General features: G+C 34.7%; 1 protein-coding gene across 4 annotated transcripts; it reads left to right on the top strand.

Annotated features, from left to right (window-relative positions):
• The first annotated feature begins 1,266 nt into the window (after nucleotides 1-1,266).
• On the top strand, nucleotides 1,267-3,194 carry LOC132191718 (putative cellulose synthase A catalytic subunit 8 [UDP-forming]). Of its 4 annotated transcripts, XM_088511225.1 has the most exons (4): nucleotides 1,547-1,645; nucleotides 1,745-1,947; nucleotides 2,033-2,156; nucleotides 2,603-3,194. In XM_088511225.1, the coding sequence occupies exons 1-3, from the start codon at nucleotides 1,576-1,578 to the stop codon at nucleotides 2,114-2,116; spliced, it is 357 nt and encodes a 118-aa protein (XP_088367351.1). In that variant the 5' UTR covers nucleotides 1,547-1,575; the 3' UTR covers nucleotides 2,117-2,156; nucleotides 2,603-3,194. The 4 variants fall into 4 exon arrangements, 2 of the variants coding, with proteins under 2 accessions (XP_088367351.1, XP_088367350.1); XR_015909354.1 differs by adding an exon at nucleotides 1,267-1,486 and having other exon boundaries at nucleotides 1,587-2,156; XR_015909355.1 differs by having other exon boundaries at nucleotides 1,547-1,939.
• The last annotated feature ends 10,792 nt before the right edge of the window (nucleotides 3,195-13,986 follow it).

Here is a 13,986-nt window from a genome sequence, read left to right as displayed (position 1 = left end):
ATTTTCTTATTGCCATTTCCTAAACTAACCAGTGGTGGTAAGATATTATTGTTTCCAATGTATTCAATTACCCATGGTTGTAGGATCTGCAGCCCAAATTTTACTTCCGTGGTATGCATAGTTTCTATCATTTGGCTGGATAAATTATTGAGCTGATTTTTTTGAATATGCAGATAGAAGAAAGGGTACGAAATTATTCTGATCAATCCTTGTTTTTTCTCTGGGAATGGAAGCAAGATGTTTTTGAAATGATTGATGTAAATATGCTATTCCTTGCGTAAGGTACAACTGTACTCTGACAAGGAACAAGAATTGTTCTGAGTGTATCATGTAAATATGTTACATAATGATGATACCTATATCTGCATTAGGTAATTATGTCATATCCCAGCCGTTGATCTAATTTATGACATAAATCCAGCTACAGTCTAACCTTAGTATGTTTATCGGGACTTCGCTAGATTAAGTAAGGGGGATAGGGTCTTAACTTTATGGTTAAGATTTTGTTTTATTGCATATAATGGTAGAAATGATGTCATGTCATTTTATATTCATCATATAACAACGTACACCATTAAATTTGTTAAATCTAATTTTACTCATGAAATGATCTCAATACCTCTCATTCCTTGTTTTCTCCTTGCTTCTGTTACCAATTCAACATTAACTTTTGAACACAAAATACAACCTACCACTAATAGCACGCTTTCACATCAATCCCTTACCCGAAAGTGTCGTAACAAATGTAAACAAAGAAATCAGTCTCAAGCCATCCGGAAGGTTATAAACATTTCGTAGAAACTGGAAGCCCAAGAGTACTCATTAAGCGTGATCCAACGCTCTTCCAGCAAGTCATATTGATAAAACACTGCTGTCCTTCTTTTCTATACAAGAAATCCTGCATGGATTCTCAAGAGCTGCACAAATAAATCTATATCCTAGAGGAGATGGAAGATGAGGCAAGGCCTTGGACTCTCTAGTTTTAGGATTATAGACTTCAATTTCAGGCGCACCCGGATGATCATGATGACCGGCGATAACATATATCTTGTCATCAAGCACGAAAGTGTGAGTTTCAATTCTTGGAACTATCATGGAAGGCATCGCAGACAACTGATTTCGCGTCTTAATGCAAAAACTAGAGACATCGTGTGATCGAGCAGAATCAGAATGATGGTAGTCGCCAAAATAGTATATAGATTGGCCTACGGCTTCAACACTGGACCGTTTTGGAGCATATCCTTTCCAAAATGGAAAAATATTTGTGATCTCCTCTAGAGATTCGGCATAAAGTTTAATGCAATACCAATCTGTTAATTCTTCGTCCAAGTCATTACTGTATAACAAATCCTGTCCCCAATGCCTATGCTTTGTGCTTAGTATCTGTGATTTGTGAGATATGGTTTGCAATGTCATGGATATTGGATCAGTTCCCAAAATGGCTTCCTGTGAACCGTTAGACATATCTTGACAGACTGGCTTTGAGGTAGTTTTCTTCTCTCTTATTTAACTTCTAAAAAGTTTCCAGCTTCTTTATGATTCTCATCTTTGAAGCTCTAAATTTAATTTTTCATAATGGTCTACAGATGTGACCAAGAAGGAGAGCCACCTCAGTTGGCTGCTCTTGACATTTTTGTCAGTACAGGTGACCCTTTAAAGGAGCCTCCACTTGTGACATCCAATACTATCTTATCCATTCTTGCAGTATACTACCCAGTAGACAAAGTTTCTTGCTATGATTCAGATGATGGAGCTGCTATGTTGACTTTTGAACCTTTGTCTGAAACATCAGAATTTGCCAGAAAACGGGTTCCTTTCTGCAAGAAATACAGTACTGAGCTTAGAGCCCCAGAATGGTACTTTGCACAGAAGATCGACTACTTAAAGGATAAGATTCATCCATCATTTGTCAATTGTCAAAGATCGCAGAGCTATGAAGGCAGGAAGGTTTTCGTTTAATTATTTTTATAGTACTAGGATTTACTGTGTATATCATGTTCTTATTGCAAGTCTGCTACTAACTGCATTGCAGAGGGAATATGAAGAGTTCAAAGTTCGTATTAATGGGCTTGTGGCAAAGGCTGAGAAGGTTCTAGATGAAGGATGGTACACCTAGGCCTGGAAACCACACCAGAAATCATCCGGGGATGATCCAGGTTTGTCCTTTTTGACGTGGATTGGTGTGTTTAACAGCAATAAGTACCTTGTTAATGGCATGCAAGATAGTTCTGTCCAGCATCAGGAATGTTTGACATATGAGTTATCGTTAATGAGACCACCCAAACATCATGATGTTGGTGTGGCAATGAGAACTAAATGTCCATAAATGCTAAAACTACATGGCTGGATTCCTGATTTTTTTTCCCGCCACTCTCATGTTTTCCTTCATAATATCTTGTAGATAACATATGTTCTTGTTCATGGCCGAGTTTCTTTTGATGCATGCAATCCTCTTTAGGGCTTAGTAAGATTTATTTATTTATTGACCTAGTTTAATGCCATAGGAAAGTCTGGCTTAATTTGTTCTTTTTCTCCTTTTCTTTTTTCCCCTCCTAATAAATGCTGTTGGGACTCATTTTTCTTTTTTCTTCATGACTGGCAGGTTTTCTTAGGACATAGTGGAGGACTTGACAGTGATGGTAATGAGCTTCCACGACCAGTAATATCTCAAAATATACCCTTTAAACATAAAGTTTTTGCAAAAACTATAAGTCTGCCCTTTCCATATTTCTTTTTTGACGGACTCTAGAGGGTTAATAAGATGCCACTAATTGGCATGCTCGGGACAATTCAGATTGTTTATCAGATTTCTGCAATGAAATTTAAAGAGAAATACAGAAAACAAGGAAGCAGAACAAAAAGATGATAGCCAAAACCCACCGCAAAAACAGCAAATTTCAACAGACCGTCATTGGGGACATCAGGGCCTAGAAGCCAAATCCTCACAGAAAAGCAAAAGGCTTACCCGACATAACCATTACCCAGATGGCAGGAAAATCCAAATTACTCCAAGCACAATATTTCATGAATGTGCCTAATAAACACTAGGTCCAGCAGTGATTTTAATAGTTTAAGCTTGCCTAAAGAGCAATATGTTTAAGAACTAGCTGATAGAGAAAATCTGTATGAAGGAATAGAACATAATCTTGAAAGATACAGATATTAAGGCAAAGTGATAAGTAGCAGGAGTAGACAAATATATTGAAAAGTTAAGCGAAAAAATTCTCAACTCCCTACAACCATCTTAAATATCACCAAAAATTTGGAAGAGACTAACACATTCTTTCCCTTCGCATATATCAGGCAACATTTTGAACATTAGAATTCTGCAAAACCAGTAGGCGTACCAGTCCCTACTGGTTGAAGTTCGGCATGTTGGGTCTTCTCGGGCGGGGTGTTGTTTAGTTCCCTCCGGCTGCTCTCGTCGTGGCAGGTTTACCGGTTGGTCTAGGTTCTTCGTAGGGATGGGGAGTTTCATGCTTTTAAGCGCTGAATCTTTCGTGTGATGTTGGGTTGTTTGTTGTATGGTTTTTGGTGTATTGAGGGGTTTTCTTGGTTGTTGTAGGGCTTTTGTTGTTGGATTGTCTGAGTTCTGTTTGTTGTTGGGTTGCTTGGGAACTAGGAAAACAAAGATATGTTTAAGAGTTCTCAAAGGCTTCGCAAAAGCGACCATACTTTGACAAGCTCACCTTCTATACGATTATAAACAGCCAGAAATCTACAATGTAGCGTCTAGCTGCATGCTTTGTTGACAAAGGTTTCTAGCTATTGCTTGATTAATGTAATTGAGATCGAGAGTCCTTCCTCTAACTAAAGTCACTAATTTTTGAAATTTTTGATCTCCTCATTAGTAGAAGAGAAAGTCATAAACCAAAAATAAATAAAACTAAGGCCATTCATAAGATTTCATTAGCAAAAAAATGAATGAAAATAATTAAATAATATTAGTCATCCAAACAAAAACTATGAATCAAACTTTCAATTATATTAGCTATCACCTTTCCCCCATTAATTCTTTTTTTTTTTTTTTAATTTTTTAAATTTTTTATAAGTCGGGGAATGTCTCCAAGGAAATGTTAGCATCTAAAGGGATTCAAACCTTAAACATGATAGGATGCCATCAAGACCAAAGCCCTTACCACTAGAGTCAACCCCCTTAAGGTTATCAAATCCCTACAATTAATAACTTAATTTATAAAATCCATTGTACGATACATGAAGCCATGGAAATACACCAAAATTTGACACACACATCTCTTTTCCAAGAGCCTTCCCATAGGAGAAGGGATGGAAAAAAAGAAAGGCAGCAAACTTATTCTAGATTTTTAGTATTTAGAAGACTGCTTTATGTGTACACATTTCTTGTAGCCAATATATATATCGAGAGAGATCAAGACTTACAGTAAAATGCAACCTCTTACGTGAGAGGTCCACTTCGTCTCATATGTATGCACGGACACTACCGAAATTTCCAATTTCTTGTCACCAGATTTTCGATAAATATCCAATTTCTTGTCAATGGGATTCCGATCAACATCCAAATTCTTGTAATAAACCTCAATAATGTAACAGAACCTCTGAATCACTACCAATTAAGCAGAATCTTTAGTTCTCCAAATGGATTAAACTAAAAGGATCTGGCCCATCATAGCCAACATCTTCACCAAAGGAAATCCCAATACCTTTTAGAGACCCTAACAGCCACAAGTTGTGATCTGGCCAGCAGCTTTGTCATGTCACGAGTTATCCAGTAGAGACTCTTTCCCGCCGTTACAGCAGTTCCTCCTTCATGTCCCAGAGGACACAAAAAGTGTAACTCGCGCTCTCCCTTAAGCGAAATCCAACACTCTTCCAGCAAGTCATGTTGATAAAACACTGCTGTCCTCTCCTTTTCTGGAAGAGAAGCAACGATAATCCTGCTTGGATTCTTAAGAGCTGCACAAATAAATCTATATCCCAGAGGAGATGGAAGATGAGGCAAGGCCTTGGACTCTCCAATTTTGGGATTATAGACTTCAATATCAGGTGCACCTGGATGATCATGATGACTGGAGAGAACATATATCTTGTCATCAAGCACCAAAGTTTGAGGTCGAATTCTTGGAACTATCATGGAAGGCATCGCATACAACTGATTTTGGATCTTAATATTAAGCCTAGAGACATCGCATGATCGAGCAGAATCAGAAGGACGGTAGCCACCAAAATAGTATATAGCTTGGCCTACGGCTTCAATGCTGGACCGTTTTGGAGCATATCCTTTCTAAAACAAAGAAATATTTGTTATCTCCCCTGGAGATTCGGCATCAAGATTAATGCAATACCAATTTGTTAATTCTTCGTCCAAGTCCTTACCTTGCCAAAAAGAGATACAGAAAACTATCTCGTAACAAGGACAAGAACTAAATGTTGGTGGATAAGGATAAGGATAAGTCGTTGATTCATAAAACAATGAAGGGCCTTGCCTAGCCAGCGAGTCGTCCATGGAGTTTGCGATGAGGGGCAGACGATGTAAGGAGAACAATATCAGTCTACTAGTTCAATATCTATTTTTCAGCCATTTCCTGAAATCCATCCAAAGTTTCAAAATCCACCTGAAATAGTAACTCAACCATTGGTGGTTGTTGCTGGAGCTCAGGAAATGGAAAGTATTTTTTTTTATTATTATTATTTATTAATAAGTTCTTTTTTATTAGAAAATAAATATTCATTTTTACTAGACTTATCCGAAATTGCTGCAGCATTTGGAAAACAATCCCAACTTGACGAACGAATGAAAATTGTTTGAAGTTAATGGGAATGGAGAATGCGTTTTTGGCACGAAAGTTAAAATTCTTTTCAAAAGAATAGCGCAGAACATGCGAGGCTTTCATAAATCTGATTGCTATTACGGAAATCTTTTTCACTGAACTTATATATGCACTCCTCAACTCAATCCCTTAGTAAATGGCATCCAAAATGACATTGAAAATTTTATATGGATTGTAGCATTTTTATTATTAGGTCACGTTGAAATGCATGCACTTCCTATAGATTTCGATTTGTTTTTTTCGAAGATTTTTATTAGAGCAATAGGAGTGATCTCGAGGAGATGAGAGTGATGTGAAATACGGGGTTAGTTTTGAGCATGTGGCATTATTTGGCAATCACTACAGATTATTTTACCTTTATGATGGTGAAAACAGAGGATGGATTATGAGTTGGAGAGATGTTTTTGGTGGGGGCATATAGAACCAGTGAGAAATTTAAAAAGAAAGAAAATTAAATGCTATTATTAGGAGGTAAAATTCTAATTTTGTACACTAATTGTAATATTCTTGCTTCATAAAATGTATGTGTAGGGTATAGCTTCTCTAAATGATCTCAAGAAGATCTCATGAGATGTTATTGAGGTCTCAAAATTAGAATATCATGTGAAGATCTAGTTTGGGTAACCAAATCCGCCTTCATTTCATAACATACACTTTAAGATTAAAAGTTGTAATGATCAGATAAGAAGCCAAAAGATAAAAGAAAATAAAAAAAAAAAAAAATCAGGATTTTTTAGAGTAATTCTGAGAAGTGATGACTAGAAATATATGAATGTTTGGTACAATATTTCTAATTATTTTATTTTATTTTATTAATAAGATTTTTTTTGTTGGAAAATAAATATTCATTTTTATTATACTTATCCGGAATTGCCAGAGCATTTGGAAAATAATTCCATCTTGACGAAGGAATGGAAATTGTTTCAAGTTGATGGGAATGGAGAATGTGTTTTTGGCACGAAAGTTAAAAGTCTTTTCAAAAGTATAACGCATAACATGCGAGGCTTACATAAATCTGGTTGCTATTACGGAAATCTTTTTCACCGAGTTCATATACGCACTCCTCAACCAGTCTCCCCCCCTTTTCGAAAATCAGTCCCTTCATCAGCCCTCAGCCACCAAGCAACCAACAACTACTCATTTATAGCGATAAATAGGTTTGCTAAATTTGTCATTTTACCTAACCTTCCGAGTCAGTTACAAGAGTTCATTGGTCCTACTCTTACATTGCAAGGTGTAACTACTGTATCAGTGCCATCTGACACGAGACAATTGGTTAGGTTTTAGTTTTTTTTAGTTTTTTTTTCTAATCTTACTATAGTTTTATTATTTTGTTGGTTTTTTATTGTCCTAGTCTTTTAGAGATTGGATAAACTATCTCAAAAGTAATCAACCTATGGGAGTTACATCTAAAATACTGCTATGGAATGCAAATGGAACCAAGCTAGTTGGTTTCAAATCTGGGGAAATACAAATGTTTAGGGATATAGCAATATATTTAAGGAGATTGCACAAGGCTGATATGTTCTATGGGGATTTAGTGAATAGGGTTTTTATAGTTTTAACCGCTAATACTGTTCATTTTTCCTGCTTACCATTAAGAGGCATTGACAATTTTTCTCCAAACCATTTTCTCCATATTTCTATGGTAGAGGCCAGTTACAAGAATAGATCTAAAGAAGATGATGAAGATTATTGTAGCTGTGTACCTCGCTTTTTACGTAACATTCATCACTATTTCAGTGAGATTGAGGGCCATACAGTATTTATTTTCAGTTTTGTCAATTGAATAATTGAACAACTTATACATATTAACATATATGTAAATTTTAAAAGTGGTTTTATAACTTTTGGACAATTGTACAAGGAGTTATGATTTTTAGAAGGTACAAGTGTCAAAACTGAAATCGGAATAATACAGAATCAGAGAATTTCGGAAGACTTTTAAGGTATCAAAACATATTGAATTGCTATGATTTTTGGATATGTTGTTGGCTTTTGAATGAAGAAAATTTTAAAAGAAAATTCGTATCATTTGGAGTTAAATTGAAGGAGTTATGATTTTTTCAACCTTGATATGTCAAGTTATGATTTATATTACATCTCTTTGCACAGTTGCTTGCTGATTCTCTCAAACCAATTTAAAAGAATCCCATGACATTTCTCCCATATAAGTCCACTGGTTCAATATCTATTTTCAGCCATTTCCCGAAAGCCATCCAGTGTTTCAAAATCAACCGCCTGAAATAGTGACTCCACCTTTGGTGGTTGTTGCTAGAGCTCAAGAAATAGGAAGTTTTTTTCTTTTTCTTTTTCTTTTTTTATCAATAAGATCTTTTTTGTTGGAAAATAAATATTCATTTTTACTAGACTTATCCGAAATTGCTTGAGCATTTGGAAAACAATCCCAATTTGCGAATGAATGGAAATTGTTTGAAGTTGATGAGAATGGAGAATGCATTTTTGGCACGAAAGTTAAATGTCTTTTGAAAAGTATAGCTTAGAACATGCAAGGCTTTCATAAATCTAATTGTTATTATGGAAATCTTTTTCACTGAGTTCATATATGCACTCTTCAACTTATTCCCTTATTTCCATATCATCCCAACGAGTAAGTACTCAAACTCAGATAGTAAATGACATACATAATGACATTGAGAATTTTAGATAGATGGTAGCATTTTTATTATAGGGTCGCGTTGAAATGCATGTTCTTTCTATAAATTTCGATTTGTTTTTTTTTCAAAGATTTTTAATAGAGCAATGGGGGTGATCTCGAGGAGATAAGAGAATATGTCGTATATCAGATGTTCCATCCCGTTTTCTATGACGGAGGCGATAGATTCAGATTTTTTCTTCAAGTTATGCTTTACAAGTCTAACATCGAGAAACTTGTTTTTTACGAAGCCTTGAATCTGAGTGGTTAGAGTTGATTATTGGGAGGTTAAAATTGAGAATGATGTAAATATGGATGAAAGCGTTCTTAACGCAGTACTGAAGGAAACAAATAGGTTCAACCCAGGAGAAGGAGAAAATCCGTATAGCGTTATCCTTCGATTCATCCGAAATGTGCATGTGCATATCTACGATCGTCAAACAATATGTGTTTTAATTTTTTGTCTGTTATTCTTCGATTTAGCTTTTCCTATTAATGACTCACTTTTTATTTTGTTTAAACAGAGAAGGCCTGATAGTGACTATGACCGAATGCTCAATACTTTGTTTCCAAGCATATGTTCATAGATTCTTGATTGTATTATATGATTTGTAAATGATCATAAAGTTTTCAATACTAGGTTTTCTACAATCTTGGAAGAACCCCTGGCTTTCAATTGGAGGCATACAGGCTAATTATTTTCTCATAATTTAATTCTTTTTGTTGCAGTCTTTACCAATGGGCTTCATTTTCTTTTTTTCGAGGGTCTGCCTAATGGATTTATATGCAAATGATGCACTTACCGTACTTGAGCATAGTTTCTATCAGTTTTACCATACTGCAACTTTCTATTCTCTCGACAGGACACGATTCATATCATTAATTATGGTTTACAGAAACATTGATGAAGATTTGTTTGAAAAAAAAAAAAAAAAAAAAAAAAAAAAAAAAAAAAAAAACTCAATTTGAATCACAGAATATGGGTTACTAAACTGGAAAACCAATTTTCTTCCAAACCATTTTCTGCATATTTCTATCATGGAAGTTAGTTATAAGAATAGATCTGAAGAAGATAATGAAGATTATCGTGGCTGCATACTTCACTTTCTACGTAACATTCATCACCATTTCAGAGATATTGAGGGCCATACGATATCTATTTTTAGTTTTGTCAGTTGAATAATTGAACAACTTATACATATTAACACAGAAGATATGAAGATCTTAAAAGTGGTTTTATAATTTTTGGACAAATGAAGAAGGAATTATGATTTTTAGAAGGTACAAGTGTCAAAATTGAAATCGAAGTAATACAGAATCAGAGAATTTTAGAAGACTTTTAAGGTATCAAAATATGTCGAGTTGCTATGATTTTTGGATGTGTTGTGGGCTTTTGAATGAAGAAAATTTTAAAACAAATTTCGTGTCATTTGTAGTTAAATTGAAGGAGTTATGATTTTTTCATACTTGATATGTCAAGTTATGATTTATGTTTTAATTTTATATTCTATCTCTTTGCACAGTTGTTTGTTGATTCTCTCCAACCAATTCAAAAGCCTCCCATGGCATTTCTCCCATATCAGTCCACTAGTTCAATATATATTTTTTGGCCATTTCTTGGAAGCCATCCAGAGTTTCAAAATCCACCTGAAATAGTAATTTGACCATTGGTGGTTGTTGCTGGAGCTTAGGAAATGGTAAGGTTTTTTTGTTTATGTTTTTGTTTTTATTAATAATTTCCTTTTTATTGGAAAATAAATATTCATTTTTACTAGACTTATCCGAAGTTGCTGCGCATTTGGAAAACAATCCTAACTTGACGAACGAATGGAAATTGTTTGAAGTTGATGGGAATGGAGAATGTGTTTTTGGCACGAAGGTTAAAAGTCTTTTCAAAAGAATAGCGCAGAACATGCGAGGCTTTCATAAATCTAGTTGCTATTATGGAAATCTTTTTCATCGAGTTTATCTATGCACTCCTCAACTCATTCCCTTAGTAAATGGCATCCATTATGACATTGCGAATTTTATATGGATTGTAACATTTTTATTATTGGATCACGTTGAAATGCAGGCTCTTTTTATAGATTTCGATTTGTTTTTCGAAGATTTTTATTGGAGAAATGGGAGTGATCTCGAGGAGATGAGAGTGATGTGAAAGACGGGGTTAGTTTTGAGCATGTGGCATTATTTGGCTGTCACTGCGGATTATTTTACCTTTTTGATGGTGAAAATAGAGGATGGGTTAAGAGTTGGAGCGAGATGGCTTTGGTGGGGGCGTATAGAACTGGTGAGAAATTTAAAAAGAAAGAAAATTAAATGTTATTATTAGGAGATAAAATACTATTTTGTACACTAATTGTAATATTCTTGCTTCATAAAATGAATACAAAGTGATAGATGTAACCTTATGTGTAGGGTATTGCTTCTCTATATGATCTCAAGAAGATCTCATGAGATGTTCTTGAGATCTCAAAATTAGTATCTCCTGTGAAGATCTAGTTTGGGTAACCAAATCCACCTTCATTTCGTAACATACACTTTAAGATTATAAGTTGTAATGATCAGATAAGAAGCCAAAAGATGAAAGATAAAAGATAAAAGATAAAAAAAAAAAAATTAAAAAAATTAAAAAAATTAAAAAAAAATAATAAAAATAAAAATTTTTAAAAAAAAAATCAGCATTTTTGGGATTAAATCTAATAAGTGAATGATATTTGTCCAGGAGAAAAATGATGAATAGAAATAGCGTTTCACGGAGCGGGAGTCTACTTGGCCTTCCACTGGTATTAATATGAGTCACCAGTTCCAACACCTCGATTCAACCGGAATGTGCATGTGCATATCCACGATCGCCAAACAGTATGTGTTTTTATTTTTTGTATGTTATTCTTCAATTTAGCTATTCCTATTAATGACTCACTTTTTCTCTTGTTTAAATAGAGAATGCTTCACAGCGACTATGACCGAATGCTCAATACTTTGTTTCTGGGCATATGTTCAAAGATTCTTGATTGTATTATAAGATTTGTAAATGATCCTCAAGTTTTCAATATTAGGTTTTCTACAATATTGGAAGAACCCCTGGCTTTCATTTGGAGGCATACATGCCAATTATTTTCCCAGAATTTAATTCTTTTCGTTGCATTGCGGGTAATAATGTAGTAGTAATTTGTTAGGTTTCTGATGTAGATTAGAGTGCCTCGTCTGCAACCATCCAGACTGGCCTAAACCCGAGAGCCTCGTCTGAAGTCCTTGTCCGGAGATCGTCCGGACGCCTATGTTATTTTCCAGTTTTTTGTCTTTAATTTCAGTGACCATCTAAAAGGCGTTATGTTCCGTCCGAACAGCCATCTTAGAATTGCAAACCGACTATATTTTGTATTTTTATTAGGTTTGGAGTTTGTGGGCCTATAAATACATGCTTTATAGACCATAGAACGTAGCATATGTTTATGATTCAGTTTTTCTCAATAAGAATACTCAGAGTGAGTTTCTTCCTACTTTTCCTTCAAACCCTAGATAGTTCCTAGTGATTAGAGAAGATTTCTTAGATCTTTGGTAGAATCAAGATCTTAAAGGTATTTATTGTTCCGCTTGCTGTTCTACTTTGCATCCCATGACGTTCTACACTGCATCAGTTGGTACCAAAGCCAATGTTACTTTCCATGAATGGGGAGGGGGCAACCATTGTGTAGACATGAACAAAGTGTGTGCGCACGAAGGCAGTAGGTAAGGAGAAACCAACGATTCGTTTGCGGCATTTAGATGAGAGGTTTGGTGGTATAGCTGTGCAAATGAGGGGGTGGGTGCGCGCCCAACATGGAATGAGCATTAAATTCTTAATGTCATTAATAGCACCTTACTAACTTAGACTAAATTTAATGTGTATTTTAAATGTTTATAAATATTTGGCACTATTTTAAATAGGTTAGAAAATATTTCTTCCAAACTGGTTTAAATGAAATTTACGTCCTCTTACAAATTAAGAAAAGTAGCATTTTATTTAGGGGTGGAAGTAATCTTTGCCAATAGTTCTCATCATTACCAAATTGCCACTTTTTTTAAGACATATTTAACACGAGGTCAATATTTTTTTTTTCTATATTTGACTCGTATTCTATTACAATTAACCATTAGATTTGTAGACTTATGTGATGTCAATAATGGATCTTACAAATCTAATGGTTGATCTATTGAATTTATAAGAGAAGATGAGCTAAATATGAAAAACTTATTGACCCTTAGCATATCTCTTTTAAAAGAGAAATGCTAGAGGTCAATATTTTTTGGAAAATAATAAAGGCACAACTTAAACCTAACTTTTGTCCAACTTTTCCCTGAAGTTTTTTTTTAAAAAAACTGCCTGTGGAAGAAAGAGAGAGTCTTAAACTAGAGAGAGGAAGAAATTTGGTTTAGAAGTTTGGCCAAAGTTGGGTTTAAGTTGTGACTGTATCACACCTCTTTTTTTTTTAATTTCATATTTGGCTCATATTCTCTTACAATCAACTATTAGATTTGTTTTTCAAAAAATAAATAAATAAAAGGGAAAAATATAAAAAAGCCCCCCAAACTACCAGCCGTTTTCGATTTAGCCCCCTAATGTTCTAAAAGTAATAAAGTAGCCCTTCAAACTATCAAACTATTGCATTGTGGCCACTCCGTTAGTCAAAACCGTCAGTTTGAACGGAAACGGCAAAACGACGTCGTTTTGTTATGGGTAAGTTACTACAATGCCCTTTTATAAAAAAAAAAAAATTTGGAAAAAATATAAAAAAGCCCCCCAAGCTACCGGCCGTTTTCATTTTAGCCCTCTAATGTTCAGAAAGTGATAAAGTAGCCCCCCAACAAAATGACGTCGTTTTGAATTTCCGTCCAAACTGACGGTTTTGACTAACAGAGTGGCAAAAATGCAATAGTTTGGTAGTTTTGAAGGCTACTTTATCACTTTTGGAACATTAGGAGGCTAAATCGAAAGCGGCTGGTAGTTTGGGGGGCTTTTTTATATTTTTCTCTAAATAAAACTATTAGATTTGTAGACTTATATGAGGTCAATAGTGGACCTCATAAATCTAATAGTTGATCTATTGAATTTATAAGAGAATATGAGCCAAATATGAAAAACTTATTGACCCTTAGCATATCTCTTTTTAAAATCATTATTGAATTTGAGAGGATCGTTATTAAATTTTAATCTATTAGTTATTTTAAATGCCACATGGCCCACATCACATATGAGAGGACTCTACAAAGACTTTAATCCTCCTTATATCATTACTAGTTGATATATAAAATAATAATAATAATAATAATAATAATCAGAAATTTAGATTATAAAACATATTAAAAACAATAGAGGATATGCTAATTCGGGGTGGATCCGACCACGATTTTGATTTGTCTTTTATCACCTGCCACGTGTTTGTGCCAGCTAACATTCCCTACATACAGCCGTATCAAGTAATTTCTTCGAGCTAACCCACGTCACTGATTCACCCTAGTCTCTTCCCCAAAAGGATC

Source organism: Corylus avellana, chromosome 10 (assembly GCF_965113065.1).
Source record: "Corylus avellana chromosome 10, dhCorAvel1.hap1.2, whole genome shotgun sequence".
Taxonomy (NCBI): domain Eukaryota; kingdom Viridiplantae; phylum Streptophyta; class Magnoliopsida; order Fagales; family Betulaceae; genus Corylus; species Corylus avellana.
Note: the sequence above shows the minus strand (reverse complement) of the source record. Positions and strands in the feature narration are given on the sequence as shown.

Coding starts and splice junctions, on each gene's coding strand:
- LOC132191718 (XM_088511224.1), top strand. CDS start 1,576: ATGGTCTACAGATGTGACCAAGAAGGAGAGCCACCTCAGTTGGCTGCT. Junction 1,948..2,032: donor AGAGCTATGAAGGCAGGAAG/GTTTTCGTTTAA, acceptor ACTGCATTGCAG/AGGGAATATGAAGAGTTCAA.